This window comes from Syngnathus floridae, chromosome 16 (assembly GCF_059516105.1).
Source record: "Syngnathus floridae isolate MCC-2025c chromosome 16, RoL_Sflo_1.0, whole genome shotgun sequence".
NCBI lineage: Eukaryota > Metazoa > Chordata > Actinopteri > Syngnathiformes > Syngnathidae > Syngnathus > Syngnathus floridae.
Window position 1 is genome coordinate 4,564,677 of NC_142428.1, and position 20,425 is coordinate 4,585,101.

The 20,425-nt window shown below is 44.2% G+C and overlaps 2 protein-coding genes across 2 annotated transcripts; one reads left to right on the forward strand and one right to left on the reverse strand.

The window, feature by feature from the left end:
- Positions 1–21: 21 nt before the first annotated feature.
- fancm (FA complementation group M) lies at positions 22–20,417 on the forward strand. Its single transcript, XM_088401002.1, has 24 exons — positions 22–828; positions 1,103–1,275; positions 1,437–1,514; positions 1,587–1,745; positions 10,788–10,919; positions 11,087–11,219; positions 11,302–11,391; positions 11,497–11,601; positions 11,683–11,861; positions 11,991–12,197; positions 12,286–12,526; positions 12,611–12,762; positions 12,938–13,099; positions 15,988–17,329; positions 17,478–17,569; positions 17,785–17,850; positions 17,931–18,020; positions 18,154–18,310; positions 18,386–18,492; positions 18,558–18,961; positions 19,048–19,141; positions 19,221–19,545; positions 19,611–19,899; positions 19,963–20,417. Exons 1-24 carry the CDS (start codon positions 174–176, stop codon positions 20,108–20,110), a joined length of 5,580 nt encoding a protein of 1,859 aa, XP_088257128.1. The 5' UTR covers positions 22–173; the 3' UTR covers positions 20,111–20,417.
- On the reverse strand, positions 2,531–8,349 carry soul3 (heme-binding protein soul3). Its single transcript, XM_088401014.1, has 5 exons — positions 7,812–8,349; positions 5,056–5,150; positions 4,333–4,474; positions 4,080–4,263; positions 2,531–4,004 (listed from the first exon to the last, which is right to left on the reverse strand). The coding sequence occupies exons 1-5, from the start codon at positions 8,038–8,040 to the stop codon at positions 3,833–3,835; spliced, it is 822 nt and encodes a 273-aa protein (XP_088257140.1). The 5' UTR covers positions 8,041–8,349; the 3' UTR covers positions 2,531–3,832.
- Positions 20,418–20,425: the final 8 nt, after the last annotated feature.

Consider the following 20,425-nt stretch of genomic DNA (forward strand, 5'->3'; position numbering starts at 1 on the left):
CTTATGAAGCTAAATAATTTATAAAACATATAACCGGATGTGCTCGAGAGTATCAACTTTTATATTCTGGAAAACGTGAACCGGAACTAGCCAATTGTTTGCATCTTCTGATAGCAATGGCTGTCTCACTCGCCAACCTCCTAAAAGTTTTATTTAGGACATAACTCGAGGAAATGAGCTCTTCTTCTAACCAGAGGACTTTATTTCAGACGTGGGGTGCGTCTGTAACTCCAACTAACCTCGTTCGGCCTGCAAATGAAAGAAAAAAAGTCGCTGGTTCGCGCAAAGCGAGCCAAAAAAAGCTTGCCCCAAACCCACTCTGGGCTGAGCTTGGACCAAGAGACGCTCAAAAAGAGAGAAGTGAAACAGCAGAAATTCCCAAAGCTTCTCTTGATGATGAAGACGACGACGATCTCATGATTATTGCTGTCACTGAAGCCGAAGAGAACCTACAAAAGAATAATGTCAGCTCACTCCAAGATCAGATGCACCTGCCTTCCACTCCATTATTTGGGAACGTCACTTATCCAGACTTCCCTGGTTTTGACAGCTCCTCTGCAACAGTTTGGATTTATCCTACTAACTTCCCGATTAGGGATTACCAGCTCAACATATCAAAGGCCGCATTGTTCCAAAACACACTAGTGTGCCTCCCCACAGGTTTGGGGAAGACATTCATCGCGGCGGTTGTGATGTACAACTTTTATCGTTGGTATCCAGCTGGGAAGATCATCTTCATGGCCCCCACCAAGCCACTGGTGGCGCAGCAGATCGAGGCTTGCTACAAAGTGATGGGCATCCCTCAGGGTCACATGGCTGAGCTGACTGGTACAGCACTCACCTGCCATATTTGTGCTTCAGTTGATAAAGTTGTTTTCATGTGTAACATATTCCAAGCATTTTGGGGAAAAAAAAAAACACCTATCCACATTTTGGGTTATTTCTGGACATCCCCTGAGATGCCACAAAATGCCAAAGCCCATAATGGGAATTGGTGTCAAGGAAGTATGATTAAACACAACGGGGAAACAAGCCCTTATTGAGTTTAGCCCAGGTCATCCCAGGAAAATCAAAGTAATAACTATCGTCTTGTTTTCCGCAGGCACCACAGCGGCCCAGCAGAGGCAGGCAATGTGGCGCTCCAAGCGTGTCTTCTTCCTCACGCCTCAAGTGATGATGAATGACCTGTCCAGAGACACATGCCCGGCCCGGCAGGTCAAGTGTGTGGTGATCGACGAGGCCCACAAGGCACAGGGAAACCATGCCTACTGTCAGGTACACAGACACTGGACGTCACAAATTGTGGGCCAGTTATAGTACAACCCTCCCGCCATTTTTATAGAACTTTCATTGGTTGACAGACAAATGCTGGGGACATGAAGAGAATGTATGGATGTTGTTTCACTGTAGCAGGCACCATGTTCTTGTTCATGCAGGTAATCAGACAGCTCAGCGGTCAAACTCAGCAGTTCCGCGTCTTAGCACTTAGCGCCACTCCAGGGGGGAACAAAGAGGTAAGGTTTCAATCCTTGTCTTTTCACAACTAATTGTGACGCACATAATAACCAAGTGTTCTCTCCTTGCAGTCGGTGCAGTCCGTGATCTCCAATCTGCTCATCTCCCATATCGAGCTGCGCTTGGAGGAAAGCCCTGACATCATGGCTCATTCGCACCAGCGGAGCGTGGAAAAAATGGTGGTGCCGCTGGGGGAGGTTCTGGCTGCTCAGCAGGCTCGCTACTTGCAGGTAGGGCTCCATGCCACTTGTCATATTTGTGTGTGAGATGACAAAAGTGTCATTCAGTGTACTGTACTTCTATTTTGGGGTTTTGCTCCCCCCTAGTGGTCACTCTGTGTATGGTCAGTAATTTTTTAATTGACTTTGCAGTGGCCTCTTTCACGTGTCATTTTGATTGTTTGTGTGATTTACATGCTATGTATTGTGGTGAACTGAAAGGCAGAGCTTAGATGTGACGTCATGGGAGCATACAGCCTTTTTTAGTCATCAGGTTTACCGGTAATCTTGTAGTCATTTATCCGTGTTGATTCTATTGTCGTCTTTCCTTGTGCCGATTAAGTATCGGTTTCGAGTCCACCTCGACTGAAGCCGTTGTGTGCTTTATGGTTGAGTGGGGTGTGTCTACCTTTTGTTGGCAACATTTGATCCAAATAAAAGGGAGGGATTTCCCTTGAGGGACAGGACTTGGACTGCACACGAAAATTCCGCTTGAGCAAAATGTGATTGAGACTCTGAGGTGTGCATTTACGATTGTGTTGCAGTTGTGTAAAGGGTATTTCCTGTAAGTTACAACATGTTTACTTTTGTTCTCCATTGCTAATATAGTGAATCTGAGCTATCGCCAATGGTTTATATCTCGCTTATAGCTTGTTTTGCAAAAAAAAGTTAAATCACCAATATCAAGTTAAAGCCACATTGAGTCAACTCACTTGGTATTGTGCCATCGAAAAAAAATGTTACATAAACATGTAACAAACAAATTACATAATATGGCATAATGAAAAACAGACCGGTTTGATTTTTCAAAGACAGGAGACAAGCCCATGTTTATTGATGAAAATAAAACCACAGTAGCACTCTGCTGTTGCACTTTTATGTTCACAGTACAGCACACAATTAGCCTTTTGACTAAAATAAGCAAACATGGAGGTTGGATGTTCACACACGACCAGGATCACAAAGGGGGAGTAACACTCGCATTGTGTATCCTGACTTTGAATCACCTCCACTCACAGTCACGATGTGGAAAAGAACATCTTTGGATTTTTGTTAATAGACACTTGGGCAAAGATGTTTGTTAATAATAATAATAATTTTTGAGGAAATTAAAGTTTCCTTATTCTATTTCATAGAATCTCCAACATAAAATCTTTTAAGCACAGCTGGTGGATTGGTTAGTTTAATCTGAAAATATATTGAAAATATACACATACTCTTTACAGATATTTCAGCACCACTTTGCAGGGGAAAACATAAGCAACCCTTCTCCCCATGGTTACCCTTGTTTTTAAGTGGTAGCGATATTTATTTCTAGTTTTTCATAGAACATTACAAACAACATTTCGCTTTCCTTATGGTCTAAGATGTCAGCGCCACATCTGGTTGCAACCTTTCTACTCATCGGCAGCGGTGGTGGTGGTGGTACAGTAGTGAGATGTACACACTAACGCAAAGTAGCACGTTTGCGGGCAAAAAAAAATTTATTCCCGGGTGGAGAAAACACGAGGAATGCGATGTATTTAAGTGCTTCTGATTGTCGTTGAGCAGTAGAGTTTGGTTTGTACGCACGCAGACAATATCTTCCATTCTCACTTTGTGTCGACTTTCATTCAGGTAGTTTATTATTGGCATTATGGGCAAGCTGTATGCTGCTTCCCCCACGCAAGCACTATCGAGTTTAATGGAACAGAAACGGTTCACTGATTGGTTGTGAGGTACTCTGTTAATGAATCCAATCATCTCGTAAAACCGTTTAACCTGCAGTAGTCCCGAGATTTGCACAATGAAACAAGTGCGTCGTCACTTACACATTTGACATCACGAGTCAGCGAGCTAAAATGCGACAAAGAAGCAGTGCTACGGACAAAAACGGAGCACGATTAGGCGGTACGTCCACGACTGAGGATAATTTAGCGGCTTGGATACAGCACCTCCAAGGGTTTGACTATAGCATGAGTGAATGTGAAGTGCACCGGCCCGATGGGGCGGCGACTAAGAATGGACGATGTTGCACCTGAGAGCTGTGAGGAGTCTTGCGAGGCTCAAAACGGTTTCGGGTGGAATGCTGCCGGGAACCTCGTTCCGCCTTGCCCCCGTCAAGGGCGTTCCAGGAACCAGATCTCGTTCTGGCGCTGGCTGTGCGCCGGGTTGGTGTAGCCGGCCACAATGAAGGAGTCGTTCACGCACACGCTGGGCGACTCCAGCAACTCGGCCATGCTGTTGATCTGATCCACGATGGTTAACTCGTTTGTGGGGCCGGAGAAGGGCCTGCGGTAGGTAACGTGACAGAACATTGACGCAAATGTTGATCGTTTCCTATAGTCAAAGATTGCCGATGCCCACCTTGTGTACACAATAGCCGCGGGCCAGATCTCGATAACGATTTCGCTGTCGTGAGGTTGAGGCGGCTGCGCCTGGTGGTGGGTGGGCAGGTAGTATGCTACAGTCACTTCCTGGGCGATGGCCGAATGGTTCTGGTCGGTGCGCACCACGGTCACGATGGGCAGCGACATGCCCAGGTAGTCGCCTACACGGAAAATACAATCTCGTCAGCCGGCGAAATATAGCTTTTGGATCAAGTTGTGTTGAAACTCACCTGAGGAGTTCTGCTGGCAGATATATCTCATTATCCTCATGAAGCCGTAGCAGATGCTCTGTTCGTACGTCTCCTCGCTCATTGTTATGCAGGCCCAGTGGCCCTTTTCGTAATGGCGCTTCTCATATAGCAGCTCCCCGCACTACAACAGAAAAGCTATTATCACGTCCGTTCGGTCATAATTTGAGATTTTTTTTCATTCATTGCAGCTTTCCTAACGGCTGACGACACTGAGTAGGAAAGCCAATCACAATGACCTAATTTTCTTTACCCAAGTCCGGTGTTGTCTGAAGCGGGCAACACTTGTTGAAAACATGCAGACGACTCATTAAGATAAAAGGTGAGATTTGGCGCAGGTAGATTTGAGATTGTCTTTGGACAGCAACCGTGTCTGATTTTTAATTCACCATCTTGGGCTAGAGCTCCGTAACTGTCCTTTGTTTCAATGTCCTAAATTAACTCAAGTTAAACCAATTAGCCAACTTTATTTATATGGTCCCCGAGGGGCTTTAAGTGGCTTACTGCACTGGGAACACGACCTCTTAAGAAGATAAAAGTCGGAAGGAATGCATTCCACTAAATGATTGTAATAACACTATTATAATTATGATAATAGCAATTATTATAATAGCAAAAAAGAATGGGTTAAAAAGATATTGTGTTTAGCACCTTACAAGGCTTGTTAAGTATTAGTTAAGTCGGTGAAACCAGTCGGATACATACCTTCTCTTTCCGTGACAGGAGGGTGAAAGGGATGTGTTCTCTGTTACCGCGCCCATTATTATTGGTGGTTAGCTGTTGAATGGGTTCGGCCATTTCTGCGATAGAAAAACGACACAACACATTAGTCAGCCAGCAAAGAAAATTCCAAATTGTTCCATATTCATGAGCAAATAAATTAAGCTTACGGCACCTTTTCGGATTTGTTTAGTACAATTGTGACTTGTCGTCTGGATGTTTCAACAACGCTAGTTCAACGTTGCAAGTCACTTTGCATTGATGCTGTGTATGTGTTGAGTACCTTTAAAAATAAATCAATTTTTTTAAATATAGTTTCTGATACCGGGTGAAAGTTGAAACCTTTTCTGAGCTCGGGGCCGCTGTTCTTATTCCTTTATTTCAACAGTGGTTTGACCCGTCGACTTCTCCAGGCTTAAATGAGAAAAACACGCGGAGTTCACATGGTTTGTGTGTGTGTTGTGGCTGGCCTGAGAAGGCTGCCAGATGGGCAGAGTAGTGTGCCAAGGCATCACGTGGAGTGATGTTTATTAGAGGTGACGCAAAGGCACTGATTAAAGCTGCCCATTGCCAGCTATGGACCAGAATTGACGCACAAGTCCGTGCCGTGGCCACATATGAAACGCCGGTAAAACTAGTCCGGTTTACCGACTGACCTGTAACAATTTAATGATGAGAATAGAACTCCATTGCCTGAAATTAAAAAAAAAACAATGTACCAAAAAAAGCAAGGACCAATTCAATCAAATCAATATGTGGAGAGGATAACTAGGTCACATGGATCTGCTGCATTCGCGCCACCAAATCAATCGAAGTGACATGTGTTTTTCGGAAGAAATGGACGTGTGTTTGACTCAGTCATGCATTCTCAAAGGCATATCATCTGTTGCTATGGCAGCAACTCACTTGAGATACAGTCAACGGTCACGACACATGCTTTGCTTCTTTGGCTTAAAGCGACACTCACGTCACATCCAATTTAAAGCTAAGCGGGTGCTCAACTCGACTCGGAATCAAACCGGAAGAACTGAATGGATGCTTTTTCACTTCAATGGCAGACTAAACTTGATCGGAGGGCATCCAAGTGGCTGTCTTAGTTGCGACTTCCTTTTTGGCGGATTAATTTTGTGTAACTATTAGGGACAGATTGGTCCACTTAAGTTCTCAATGATACACAAGTGTTATGTCAACAAGTCGCTAATCAGGTTTTTAGCTTAGGGAGAAACATCTCAATTTGCTGCCTTCAAAACAAGTAGTTCTGCTTTCAACCACACCTCCGCAGTCATAAAAAATGAACCTGCATCACTTTGTTTTAATTAATCCAAGTGATAACTTTAGATGGTTGTCTACTGGTTCACCATCAAGAGCACATCGAGTTTCGATACGTTCCTGATGATTTGCATTTGAAATATCCCATGCATGTTTGAGGGAGATCATGACAAAGACTGCATGGCAGACATCTGCCAGAGCGGTAAATCCAAGCACAGAACGTTTTGCCTGTCCTCTGTGCTGTATTTACATGCAAGACTTAGCGGACAGCCACGTACTGACCAGTATGAGCCCGAGGTAGATAAGCTCTCCCTGAAGCAGAAAGCTCCAGCAAGCCATTTTGTGCTAAATCCGCAATTAGTGCTGTGCTCAGAGGGCAGCGGACGTGCACTGGTGTGTTGTTGAGTTTCTCACTGATCAACAGCCAAGGACTGTCTGACAATTTCTTTTTTTTTGTGGTAACAATATTTAAGATTCAGATGATACTTTTCAGACTTTTTGTCATTTCTGCTTAAGGACATGTTCATCAGTTTTACCTGAAAATTCAACTCTAGTTCAGCTTTGCTGATTACGCGCACAAGAATTCGTGATTGTAATCAATGAACAGGTTGACGTCAAACCAGAGGATAATCAGGTTGATAAGCTTTGGGACATCTGAGAAGTCGGACTTTTGCTGAATTGCAAATGCTAGATTGTTGGTTTGTGTGTAAACATTCTTCGGCTGTAACAGTGCACGATGCGGTGCACTTTTTGTAAGCACTAATACAAATATAATTATGTTAATACATAAAAGTGCCAGACACTGTCACTCCAAACAAAACATTGTTAATACAAAAAATAACATTATGTCAATATTACAAAATTAGCATTAATTAATATGACTTAATTCATTAATTAATATTAATGACCAGGAGGATATTGTGAAGCTCAAAAGTAAAGTATCAAATGCGAGTGTTTTGTTGTTTTGAACAAGTGGTAGCGAAAACTCCGATTGTGTCAAGTTGCTTTCATATAAAAAGGTTACTGCAAAGATTTCATTGGACAGTAAAATGAATAAATCGACCCCAAAAACTTTACTATGATGTTTTAACACCACAAGAGGTTTATAGACTTCGTTTTCAAAGTCTACAAAGTTAAACAACAAAGTCTTGCTTTCAAGTATGACTCCAGGCTACTTTAGAGTCTCATGATCTCAAACTATTAGTTAGTTAGCCGCTTCTTACACTCCGTAATAACACGTTAATATGCGTTCAAGTGCAAAAAGTCGCATTTTAACACAATTCACAATGCATTCCGATCATGTCGGAACATATTGGTTGGTGTGAAGTTGAGTCAAAGTCGTTGAACTTTACAGGACGTCACTTCACTTGTTGTTTTTACCTGGCTGCAAGCTATAGCTAAAGCTTATCGTGTCACAACGTTCTTTTATTGCTTCTATAAAGTAAATTACGGGTTGTTTTATTTATTTTTACCCTTTGCAACTTCCACTTGGTGTCCCCTGGCTACGTCCTGCCAGTAGTGCAGCAGTCGGTCGGGGTCGTCGTCCTCGTCCTCCAGGCTTCCGTTGCCGGAGTCGGACATCTGGTCCTCGGAGAAAGACTCCAGGTCCTCCAGCGTGATCATGCCGCCGCCACCCCCGCCGTCGCTCGGGCCGTTGCCACCACCTCCACCGCCGTTCATTTGACAGCCACCTCGGTCCATTTTTTCGTAGCGATGACAAAAAAAAAAATCTCAAGAGTTGTCCGATAACGTTGCGCTAAAATGTAAAATCGGACGATTTTTTTCCTCCCTTTTGTGCAGCGCGTGTCCTGTTTAGGATCACGGCCGCTTGTGCGTCAACCAGTTGGAATCTACGCAACTGTTCATGGACACATTTAGTCATTACAAAAATAATAAGGTCGTCACTACGTTGTGTAGGTCGTTAACTTATAATATATGTTCCTTAAAATAATGACCGCCCTCTTCTGTTTTGCTTCTACAGAGGAAAATCGGTGAATGCGATGTTTATAGGAGACGAGGCACACCACGTGACTCCGAGCCTTACCACGCCCTCATCTACGCGCTTCTGCCGAGACGATAAATAGTGCGTACCGAACAACACGGGCCATTTGAGAGTCGCGTCTGTCATTTTATTGAACTAAGTGTAAAAAAAAAAAAAAAAAAAAAAAAATTGACCAGAGGCTAGAACAGGGGGGTTAATTGTCACAGAGCCACGAAATATCTTTGACATTAAAGTGAGAATAACCAGTCATAATATGCATTATTATTGTTATTGTTGTTATTAACCTGTATATTAACAAATATGTAAGTGTGCGTGTGTTGTGTTCAAGATCGTGGTATCAAGAAGTACAAGACAAAACTGAGACCAATCTTGAGAGTTCCAATAGTAGTGCGTGTACATTAAAATTAAAGGTTTGTTATGTAGTCAAAATGGCATGTACACTTGGCTCACAGCTAATGAATGTTATCTGAAATATTTCCAGTATAATTAATAGAGGCTTTTTTTTTTGGGAATTTGCTTGGAAATTTAGTCAGCTGGTGTCACAAAATGGCCGTATTGTACTTAAGAGGTTCTGCCAAATTGTAATATTTTGTAGCGTCTGAGAGCGGACAATCGAGTTCTTTGTTTGAGCATAATAAACAAAGTTGAACTTGAGCAGGCACTCGGCTGGATTTTGATCAGTCTGATTTGCGGCGCTGCGACAACCAGCCACCATGTTGCACACTTCCACATGCACGTAGTGGGGGACATTATATAATCCTCTACAGTCTGCGGGGGAGTTTCCATGTACAGTAAAAATGCGTGTGCGCGCATTTACTGTAATATTCTTTGTTGCTGAGTTTGTTGACACACGAAGCCTGACAATAACTATAGAGATTGATAACTGCAGCAAGATAATCATTGGTGTGTCAAGATGAACGTCATCAATGTGACGGGCTTCATTGTATGAGTGAGGATGGAGAGTTTATTTATTTTTTTAGTTGACCTTAGGAACTCACACACGCACGCAAACACACACACACACACACGCACACACACACACACGCTTCATTGTTGACATGCGGAGTTCAGCCATGAGCAGGTTCTGTTATTAATAGCAGCCCACGGAGAAGCTTTTTTCGCACATTCTTCACGTCACTTAACTCCATGCCCCTCAACCAATCAGCTGCAGCCCTACACACACACACACACACACACACACACACACACACTGCAATTCTTTCCTGTTCGCTGCCCCCATCGCCAGTCCTATATTTTTAACTCGTATCGACTTTTATCCTATGTTTTATATAGTCCATAAATAAATCACGTAGGAAGAAAATTAGTAATGTAAATCTTAATAAATCATTTCGACAGTTCAAATCTTTTCCCCAGGCGTCAAATTGGATATTGAAAATCATTTGTAAAGAAATAATATGCCAGCACACCGTAAACAAGGCTCAATCCCAGTAAGATGTTTTACTCCTACTGTGTACGAGCAGATTAGATGATACGCGATATATTCGCTGCTGGTTTTCGTGAAAGGTCAACGGAAATTAATGGTTGTAATTCAACCTTTTGCCTTTGTCGCGTAAAGCTAGCATCTTGATTGAGCCCTCTGACAAGCATGCTGAGATTTAGCCCAAATGGGCCAAGTGGCTCAGTTTTCTCATCCAAATCAAAACATGATCACTATCCTGCCATTTCTGGGAAATGCACAGCTGGTAGTTTTCACCATCTAGAAAGTCTACACACCCCAGGTCAAATAGCTGATTTAAATCATTGTAATCATTAAATCACCGTTTATATGACCTTTAACCTAGAGGAATAGCAACTTATTTTCTGAGACAAAAATGATTTTACAGTTGGACATTTTATTTTGAAAAAATATATATATTTTTACATATATCGCCCTGGAGCACATTCAATGTGAAAAACAAATTGTATATTTTAGCGGCGTCAATTTGACATGCAGTATTTATCCACTCAAGTGGATGATGCACGGTGATTAAAGTGTCTATAACATATGAGATGATTCAGTTCCTCATCACATGTAGCTGCTGCACTCCATTTTAGTGTGTTACCCAGTATGTGTTGAATTACTTGGTTTCTAGGGCAACATCTCACCATTAGCCAAATTGAAATTCTAACGACTGTCCTATTGCTGTGAATAGATAGTTTTCCGTGTGACACATTGCTCATTATCCGCTTGATTTTATTCCAAAATGAGGGCAGTGAAAAAAAATCATGTCGCCCAAATGCTATTAGTTGTCCATTGTTGGAAACTGAATAAAATTGGACAGTGTAAGATTGCGTTCGTAAATAAGAGAAGCACGTGTGTGTGTATGATCAAGCATGTGTGAAATCACTTCCCTGCTTTGTCTCTTCTTGTCAGTGAAGAAGCACTGGCAGGAAATGGCCAATTATGCTGACCTACATGCTGCTTTTCTGTGCGCGTCTCCACCAGGTGCTGGAGAAGTTCATGTCTCGTCTGGTCCTGAATCGAGTGATGGCCCACAAGGATCTTCAGAGTCTCTGCAAGTACCAGCTCATCCTTGCCAGGGACCAGTTCCGAAAAAATCCCCCAACTCATATCAAGGTAAATGAAGTTTCCAAGTTAAGTTACAATTAGTAAGAGACATCATCACGAAACCTTTTCTTTTTTTTTTTCTTTTAATTTATTTTCAATGATTCATTTTCGCTGAAGTCCTGCCAGTTTGTTTTTCCCCCACAGTCGTCTTATGTACCCACATGTTATGCCCGCAGGGAGCACAGCAGGGAATGCTGGAGGGAGACTTTGCCCTTTGCATTAGCTTGTATCATGGCTACGAGCTACTCATGCAGATGGGACTCAGGTCACTCTTCTTTTACGTCCAGGGCATCATGGATGGGTCCAGAGGTACCCCCCCCTCCATCCTTCTGCCAGAAGCATTATCGTTACATTGACGTTTGTTGTTTTAAATCTCTTTCCTCTGTTTTAGAATTGTCCCGAGTCAGGAACGAGCTGCAGAGGACTCCCGTTTTCATGGACCTTTATCACGAGATGGAGGCAAAGTTTGGGAAGCCACCTGGTATATAATAGGCTTTTCTCTTTGAAGCATATCAGATATAACACTGGATGGATGACATCGTCATGGCTTTGTATTTGAATAATTACATCTTCTAATATTTCACAGGCTCCGATGAACCTTTCATTTACGGGCACCCCAAGCTGCAGAAACTAGAGGACGTGGTGCTGCAACACTTTCGCTTGTTGGTCCAAAACGCGTCCGACAATAATGGTAATTTGCTCGTGGCATATCAGGTCACCGATGTGGGAAATTCATTTCAGCTGTGTTTAATGCCATGAAATTATCTCCCAGGTTCGGGTGCGCAGGAAGTGAGCACGCGGGTGATGATTTTTTCGTCGTTCCGCGATAGCGTGCAGGAGATCGCCTCCATGTTGAACCGCCACGGCCCGCTGATCAGAGTCATGACATTCATGGGGCAAGCGTCGGCAGGGAAAGGAGTCAAAGGTTTCACTCAGAAGGAGCAACTGGAGGTGGAGACCTTCTCTTTCCCTTTATCGGCGTCACATCTAATTACATCCAATGAAAAGCGTGATGTTTTAAGGCATCATCATCAAGATGAGACTATAAAAATATCTTTTTTTTTGGTTTTGTATGAATAGGTCGTGAACAGGTTCCGTCAGGGAGGCTTCAACACGCTGGTGTCCACCTGCGTAGGGGAGGAAGGGCTGGACATCGGTGAGGTTGACCTCATCGTGTGCTTCGACGCGCAAAAGAATCCCATCCGCCTCGTGCAGCGCATGGGTCGCACTGGACGGAAGAGGCAAGGACGCATTGTGGTTATCCTGGCAGAGGGACGCGAAGAAAGGGTTTGTATTTTAGTTTTGAACGTCAAAATGTGTTGTGTTATTTTTCCATAATGCGTTAACCCGACCTTAAATTTGCTCTTCCTCAAAGACGTACAACCAGAGCCAGAGCAACAAACGCAGTCTGTTGAAATCCATCGTGGGCAACAAAAGTGCTTTCCACATGTACCCCAACAGTCCCCGCATGCTGCCCGACTGCATCACCCCCACTTTGCATAAGATGCACATCACCTCCGGCCAGTTTGACCACCGGGACAGCAACAAGAGGTCTTCAACGGTCCGCCGGTCCTTCGCCCAAGATCGAGCCTCACTCATCCACCCACAAAACCTCCGTGAGTGATTTTTGGTGATTTGAGCTTCTGCTGAAAAGTTTGCAGTTTCGACTTGAGTGTGTTTTTTTTTTTCCCTCGTGTCAGTTTGTCAGGAGGGAGCTGCTTCCGGAGCTTTCTTGAGCAACACAGAATATTCTCTGTGGGTGTCCACCATGAAGCTGGTTGAAAATGAGCCGCAACCAACCTTGAGGCAATCATCAAACTTCATGTCTCTACCAAATTATGAACCACCTCCGGTATTTTCCTTTTCATTAATTTTTTTAAACTCTACTTGTGAGTAACCCAACTTGACATGTTTTTGTCTGGAAGCAAAAATTTAGAATGCAGCGTAATAAGCATTTGAACACAAACTGTGGAGCAACACATGAAGACATACAATAATACTGATTTTATATTTATATTTTATATAAGGAGGACGCAACCAGAGATGCGCCTGTGAGAGAGCTTTCCCTTTCGGAATGGCGGCACTGGCAACATCGAGCATTTCCAACCCATGTGGTCGATCACTCCCTGCGCTGCCAGCATTTCACAAAAGTGATGCAGCTCGTCGACAGCATGCGGGAGGAAAACGAGGTGGGTGGTGTAAAATAGTCCTTCAAACAATAACACATTCGATCTCGTGACTGTTTTATAAATCGATCATGTGACATTGAGGCATGGAGAATCAAATATTTGTCTTACAAAATCAACTTGTGTAAGTAAGCTGGGAATAGATCAGAATGCGATAGTATTTATATATATCTTTTTTTTCATAAACACTAACTTTTTCGAAACGCGTCAGCTGAGTTCCATCAAAGCGTACGGGTTTAATTTGGGTTAAGTAACCAGTCATTCTTCTGACCTGGAAGGCAAATTCTTGGCCCGGCAAACGGGTTCTGTGTTTTTTCCACATCTTGAATCAAATGGTAATAATGAGTCATCCGGATTTTTTTTCCCCCCCCCATTCAAGTAAACAAACTTATGTTGTTTGGACAATTAGTTGCAGAGTTTTTACTCGTGTGCTAAAAGGCATGTTAGGTCATCAGAGGTACTACTAAAAACTTGTCATCTGATCGGTTGTGATCGTCTTACATGACACTCGCAGCATACTTGAATCCTTGATAATAACTCGGTCCTGAAATTCCACATCGGATTTAATCACTCGGCTGCTTTGTTACTCGCCACCCGATGTTTGTTTAAGTACCTCGAGTATCTCCAATTGCAGTAACATAACAGTCCAGAAGATCAGGCTATCGGTAAATCGGCTGGATCGGTCCGAATTCCAGAAATTGGGTCAGGGATTATGATAAAGCCCACTTTTTTTGTTCCCATGGCGAGTCTTGTCTAAACAAGGGATTGAAGCAAGGTAGCCCACCTGTCCAAACAAAACGGTTAGGAGTGTCTGGGAAAGTGGCACACTTTAATTTAGGCCATCATTTTATTAGCAAAACGATAAAAGCACACAGTTGTGAATTGTGGTTTACTTCCACAGCTGGAATTTGCAAGGCCTTCTGACCTTTTGCTCCAGAAACACTATTGCGTGTCCAAAATGTTCCAACCTTTCTGATTTCCCCACTTTAAATCCCACTGACACACTTTGCTGCCTCGCTCTTTGAAAGCTTCCAGAAGTTGTTTTTCCAGTCATTTTCTGTCTGGCCCGGGCCAAGAAGCAAATAGCGCACGCTGTTTTCCTCAACCCGCTGTCACGCTCTTCTTTGTGACGAGGAGACGCAGGTCGTTCAGACAGACGGGCCTCCTCGCTTGCGGTTATGCAATCCTCCGAAGCGTTACATAAATCCAGGAAGCTGGATCTGGGTCAGGCTTTTGTGACCTAGATGGGGACGAGAAGAGAAGGAGATGGAAAAAGCTCAGGAATTTGAGAGAATTGAGATTTTATGATTAGCAATTTGAAAGAATGACATTTTAAAATTAGCACTTCATTGTAAGATAAGATCATTATAAAGTTATTTTGTTGTTAACATGAATTGAGTCAATTAAGTGATTACTTTTAGCACAAAGTCACACAATTGTTGATACTCTTGTAACGTTCAGATAACAACAATAATAATTAATAATAATTTTAAATTGTATACAATTCTTAGAAATTAGCCATTGGAAATCAGATAGTGCTTATGAATTGGGCAAATTTCGGAATGTGTGACCGCAGTCATGGGAGTATCAAACTTCTTGGAGATGCTCCTGTGGCCTTCTACATGCTCATGTCTAACAACTCGTCTCCACTTCCTCCGGTGTTGCTTACTACTGTGTTTCCAACAGCACACTGACTACTTTATGACTGACTGCTTACAAGTTTGACGACAATCATCAGAAGACACACCTTGCTTAAACATGTCTTTATCGTAAGATATATTTTTGGTCTTTCCTAGACGGGTTTCCCCTCATTTTTTGTTTGTTTTTGTTTCTCCTGAACCACAATTCAAAATTTTGATTTTTTTTCAATAACTTGAATTTAATTTTCATCCAATTTTAATTTACTCTCATTATTACCATTTCTAACAACTTTCCAACAATTTTACATTGTTGTCACTGCCATTAAAAGATGCCGGTTTACGTTCTCGCTAAACATATTTCAGCCCCATTTCTCTAAAAAGCAAAAAAAAAAAAAAAAAGTATTCTGACCATCAATTTATTTAGGTCATTGTGTTCGTGATAATTGTTATTTATATTCATAGATCGGCCATACCAGCACTGAAAAATGTATTAATTTAGACCGCAAATGGTAGAAATTCATCAAAACGATGCAATCGAGGTAAAGGTGTGGCAAGTCCGATGTGGTATGTTGTGCTGTTTCTATAATTACAGCGTTCCACAAGCATCACTGAGAGTTGTTAAACTCTTTCAGTGGGCGGGGATTTAATCTTGGATTATTAGTTTCGGCATGTACAACTTTCCAGAGGATGGGCATTACAAAAGTAATAAATACCTCTGTACAATTACTGCCCATAATCTTTTAATTAGGCCTTTTGCTAGCTCAATTGTGGAAACACCTAGCTATAATTCATTGAGGACATCAATCCAAACAGGAAGTAAGCCACAGTTGACGTTCAGCGGTTTTCGAATTGATAACGTCAACTTTTCGACCGTCACAACCCCGCATTTCCAAGGGCACCTTTGATTTTGCTCTGTCCTCACGACGGGAAGCTTCCTCCTACTGTTTGTCAGTTGATCGGCGCCCTGCCGCCTCTGGGGAGGGTGCCACTTCCAACAGATTGCTTCCAGGTGGAGTACTTTGACTGACAGATTTTTGGCAATAACCCCGTCAGGCTTATGAAATCGAAACAACACGGAAACGGCGGCCTTATGTAAAGAAAGAAGTCATTTCAGTCCGATCTTGTTTGCGGCTTCATCTGCTTCCTAGTGTGATTGTTATGGAGATAGCGCATGTACTAATAAAGTAGATGAATTGTCAGCGTGGCCAAAAAGTCCAGAGGTTGATCGTATTCACGTTTGCTTCTCCGCAGGGCGACTGTGCCTACGAGAAGGAGTTATTATCTTATCTCAATAAAGCTGACACAGACGGCCGTCAAAAAAAGATTTCGAAAAACACCTGCTCCAAAACTAAGAAGAAATCAGTGGCTGCTTTGGAACGCCAAGAAAGGAACAAAGAAGAGAAGAATGCTCAAATATTAGTCGAGAAACGGAAGCCTCGTATTGATCTGTTCTTTGCACCTCAATTAATCAACGAGGAGCCGCTCCTCATCGTTGAAGATGACCAAAAAAAAGATTCACCTAAGGCTGAGGAGGTATGGGACGGTGAAGATGCTGAACTTCAGGCCATGTTCTATCTCCCCAAATGGGATTCCTGGCCTTCCGCTTCTGTCATCACGGGAAGAGAGCAGAACCTAAACGCCATCCGGGACAACGTTGCCGAGCTCTTATCCCGATCCCCGCCACCTTCCGCGGATTTAGACACGCTCACGGTGGACTCGATCCATCCTCCTCATCCCGATCCTCCTCAGCCGTTCCACGTCAGCTTTACCCTGGATGTCGATGAAGATGATGAAGTCATGGCGAGTCATTCTGATAACGCGGGGTCAGATCTAAACGTGCCTCCGGGAGATGAGGAAGAATTCCGTAAGCAGCTGATGTCTGTCAGTAGTCCAACCTGGGATGAGGTCTTTGAGGATGGTGGCGCAAATGAAGCTAAAACACACGAGCAGAGTGCAGGAGAGGAAGCAAATGAGCAGGCTGCGTGGGAAGAACACCTAGATGACAGCATGGACCTGTTTGGTGACGATGAAGCCTTCCTGCAGATGACTATCCCAGACATCCACACCTCCAAAAATCATGACACATCTCGGACCTCGCCCAGTGTGGAGGACATCGCTACCAGCGCAGTGGTTCCCTTGGAGACATGTGACACAGGAATTAAACATACAGCGGTGTCAAAAAGTGTAGAGTTGTCTGACAGCTTGGACTTTCCTGTCAATTTTGACCTTGGCTATTCCCTGGAGGACTCAGAGGAGGAAGAAGACGTCATGCCATTGAACACCAGCTTTCCACGACCTCCAGCTTCCTTGCAGGAGGCCTCGCCATGTGTAAACATCCATTCGTCAACACCTTACAGCTTTCACAGGCCTGCTTCACCTTCATCCAGCACCAAGTTCTCCACACCTCAAATGCTCTCAGAGAGGAAAACCACTCATCTCATGTCGCCGTTGACGTCCAAAGGCCCGGTGGTGTCATCGAGTTCCACAGGGCCTCGCGCCGTTCGCCTCTTTCGCAGTACTCTGAAACGAAAACGACCAAAAGATGGCCCAACTTCAGCAGTCGAACCAAAGGACGATTCTGACGCCCATCGAGGTTTGTTTATTTATCCTAAAGGCTTGGAAGCTTCCAGATATAATTGCCAGGGGTGTGTAGACTTTTTATATTCCCTGTATATGGTCCCTATTACATGTTTTGTATTACTTCTATTTTGCCGATGTACAAATGTTCTTTTTTCTTTTAGCGGAGTCTATTTTAGACAGCGACGATGACGTCATTGTCCACAAGAGAAGACATGGCAACAAGGTCAATCCTTTGTCGTCGCCAGAGGCAGCGGTGAGAAAACCCACACACACAACTTCATTCAATCAGTAAATGTTGTTCGAAATAGGTGCAAAGAAGCAGAACTCAATGAGTTCAGAAACATCCAGTTGTCATGGCAACCGGTATATTGGATAACTCCGTGGTTAGAATGTTATGGCAGAGCAGGTACTATTGATGGGCTTTTAATTTACGTGTCCTCAATGTGTATTTTTTTTTTTGTCTTCTAGTCCATCATCGTCGCTGATGCCGACTCGCCACTTGCGAGGAAGAAACGTGTGACGGCATTAAACATAGTGAGATAGTCTTTGTTAGTCACGCCACCATGTCAATGCATTCAACCCTCCTGAACCCTTTTTGTCACCTGTCTCTCCAGTCTGAAGCCGACGATGACGACGATTTCCAGAGCGAGCGTGTCCCCGCATGCAAAAAAGCGATACGGCCAATCCAGCAAATCAACACCAAGGTTTTACTCACTTTTGTGTAATAAGAAGCAACCTTCAAATGTCACCTTTTGCTTCTTAAATGCCATCTTTATAATTAATAGCTCTGTCGACCCTGGCATTTTCCCCCCCCCATTGTTTGTGTTTCGCTCAAAGCGCAACAAATGTCAAAAGGGCCGTGAGTTCCTGGATGAAGAAGCAGTGCTGTCGGAGGGCGCGGCGGTTTCGTCCGACGAGGATGACGGAAAAGAGCAGAACCGCTCTCTCGATGGCTTTGTGGTGGACAATACGCACTTGTCTCAGGGACTAAATGGTATTTACTGACGAAATACTTTGCCTCGTCTTAATACTTTTGCATCCCTTCTGACACTCGTCTCTTTTCCATTAGACTCTGAAATGCGCGGGATATACTTGAAGTCTGTGCAAAGCCCAATCGTCGGTGGAAGGTATAAAATGTCCTACAAAAACCTTCATAACCCAGACATCTTCTCCCAGGTACTACGGCATACTCGACTGTGTATTATAATGACATCCGTGTGACGATAGGATTTCGTTTGCAGGTGCCCGAGCAGGATGAAACCTACAAAGAAGATAGTTTTGTGGTGGGAAGCCAAGAGGAAGAGGAGGAGGACGAGGAGAGCTCTGAGGAAGCCGTGGAGCTGATGCCGGAGGACTCGTACGTGGACGGGAGGAGGCAATACGCCACGCGGCGCCGTGTCTTCTTGCACAAAGCCAGAGCCAAAACCGGCGCTTCGACGAGCGTGGCCGGATGTCGGGCGGAGCCGAGGAGAAAGCGTGGCCGTGTTCTGCGCTTGGTAGATTCAAGCGAGGAGGAGGAAGGGGTAGATGATTCGGAACCACCCAAGCCTATAAAACATTTGCCACAACAGAAGTCCTCCTCTTTGACTTCTTCAACCATATCCAAGGTCAGCGGGGGACAGAGGGAAGAACAGCAACGAGAGAGGTAACTTCTGGAGAACAGTGGTTAAATCACCAGAGGCAACAAAACACTACATTCGCAAATCATGTAATGCTTGGTTCCTCCTGCAGGGGTCGCCAGAGTATAGAAAACCAACATGCCCTTTCTGACCAGCTGGACTTTGAAACGTCAAAGTCACTTGATGCAGCCAAACAACAGCCTCAGGTAAAAAAAAAAGGTCCTTTGCTGCCATCATGTGGCATCAATAGCAAATACATTAATGTAAACTACACTATACATCCAGGAGCCTCCATCCACCATCCCAGATCCTGTCAGGGCCGGTCCGTCCATCACAGAGACTTCGATCTGCATCCTGGTGGACAGTCGCTGCCTGAGCGGCAGTGTGGAACTCGTGACCAGCTTACGCCAGCATCACAGCGCCACCGTCCACGTGTGCTCTCTGGACGGTAACTACTTTGTCGTCAGCGCCCGCATGGCCGTGGAGAGGCACCCCCAATCGGATCTGGCGTCCCTCCAAAACCGCAAGCGACTGGCCGAAAGATTGAGCAGCGTGCAGGAGCACTTTGAGCGCATTTGTTTGATTGTGGAGAAGGACAGAATCAAGTCAGGTCAGCCTCATGAGTGTAGTCTTTATTTGTTTGTCTGTTTGCCTTTGACAATTTTTATGTTCCAGGTGAGACGACCCGTCCCTTCCAGCGCACGCGCTGCTTCGACAGTACCCTGTCGGCCTTGGTACGGACCGGCGTGCGGCTGCTGTGGAGCGACGGCCCCCAACAGAGCGCCGCCTTGCTGGTCGAGCTGGCGCGACTGGAACAGCGCAAGGGGCATGCCGTCGCTCTGCCCTCCTCGGAGCTGAGCGGGCGGCAGGACCTGCAGTTCTACCTAAGCCTGCCCTCCGTCAATTATGTCCACGCTCTCAACATGAGCCGCCGCTTCGGATCCGTGGCCCAGCTCGTCAATAGGTAAACTGATTAGCCTCCCGGTAGCAAACTAGTGTCTCAATTTTCCCGGGTTTGGTTGTGCAGCTCAGTGGAAAGCCTGGAGCACGAAGGCGGCATGAGTAGAGCGAGGGCCGAGGAGATCTATCGCTTCCTGCACTACAGCTGCGACTCCTTCCTCGTGGACCAAGCGGGAAAGTCCCGGGAGACGGTAACGCACACCATCAGGATCTGATTGCCGAAAGGTGTCATATTTATATCGTTACAGCTGCTGCTTTTTGCTCTAAAACTGATCAAGTTTTTGCACCTCGAGCGACAACCGGATAAAGCTCAAAACATTTGCACAACCCACCCATGTAGAGTAACATATTTATTTTACCGAGTTATTTTTAAAATGTTGGGAGCAGCTTGTTCGGAAAGGAACTCAACATTTAACACAAGAATATTTTGTCTGGACAAAAATACGGACGATAATGTTTACAGCTATCCGAATGTAAATTTCAGTACATTAATAAAAAAATATTTATGTTTTGTAAAAACTATCTAGTGT

Excerpts from the sequence above, each read along its gene's own strand:
- fancm (XM_088401002.1), top strand. The coding sequence starts at position 174 with ATGAGCTCTTCTTCTAACCAGAGGACTTTATTTCAGACGTGGGGTGCG. Across the intron at positions 11,220-11,301 it reads CATCATGGATGGGTCCAGAG|AATTGTCCCGAGTCAGGAAC; the intron begins GTACCCCCCCCT and ends CCTCTGTTTTAG. Across the intron at positions 18,493-18,557 it reads ACCCAGACATCTTCTCCCAG|GTGCCCGAGCAGGATGAAAC; the intron begins GTACTACGGCAT and ends TTTCGTTTGCAG.
- soul3 (XM_088401014.1), bottom strand. The coding sequence starts at position 8,040 with ATGGACCGAGGTGGCTGTCAAATGAACGGCGGTGGAGGTGGTGGCAAC. Across the intron at positions 5,151-7,811 it reads CCAAGTGGAAGTTGCAAAGG|AAATGGCCGAACCCATTCAA; the intron begins GTAAAAATAAAT and ends TTTCTATCGCAG. Across the intron at positions 4,005-4,079 it reads GCGGCTATTGTGTACACAAG|GCCCTTCTCCGGCCCCACAA; the intron begins GTGGGCATCGGC and ends TACCTACCGCAG.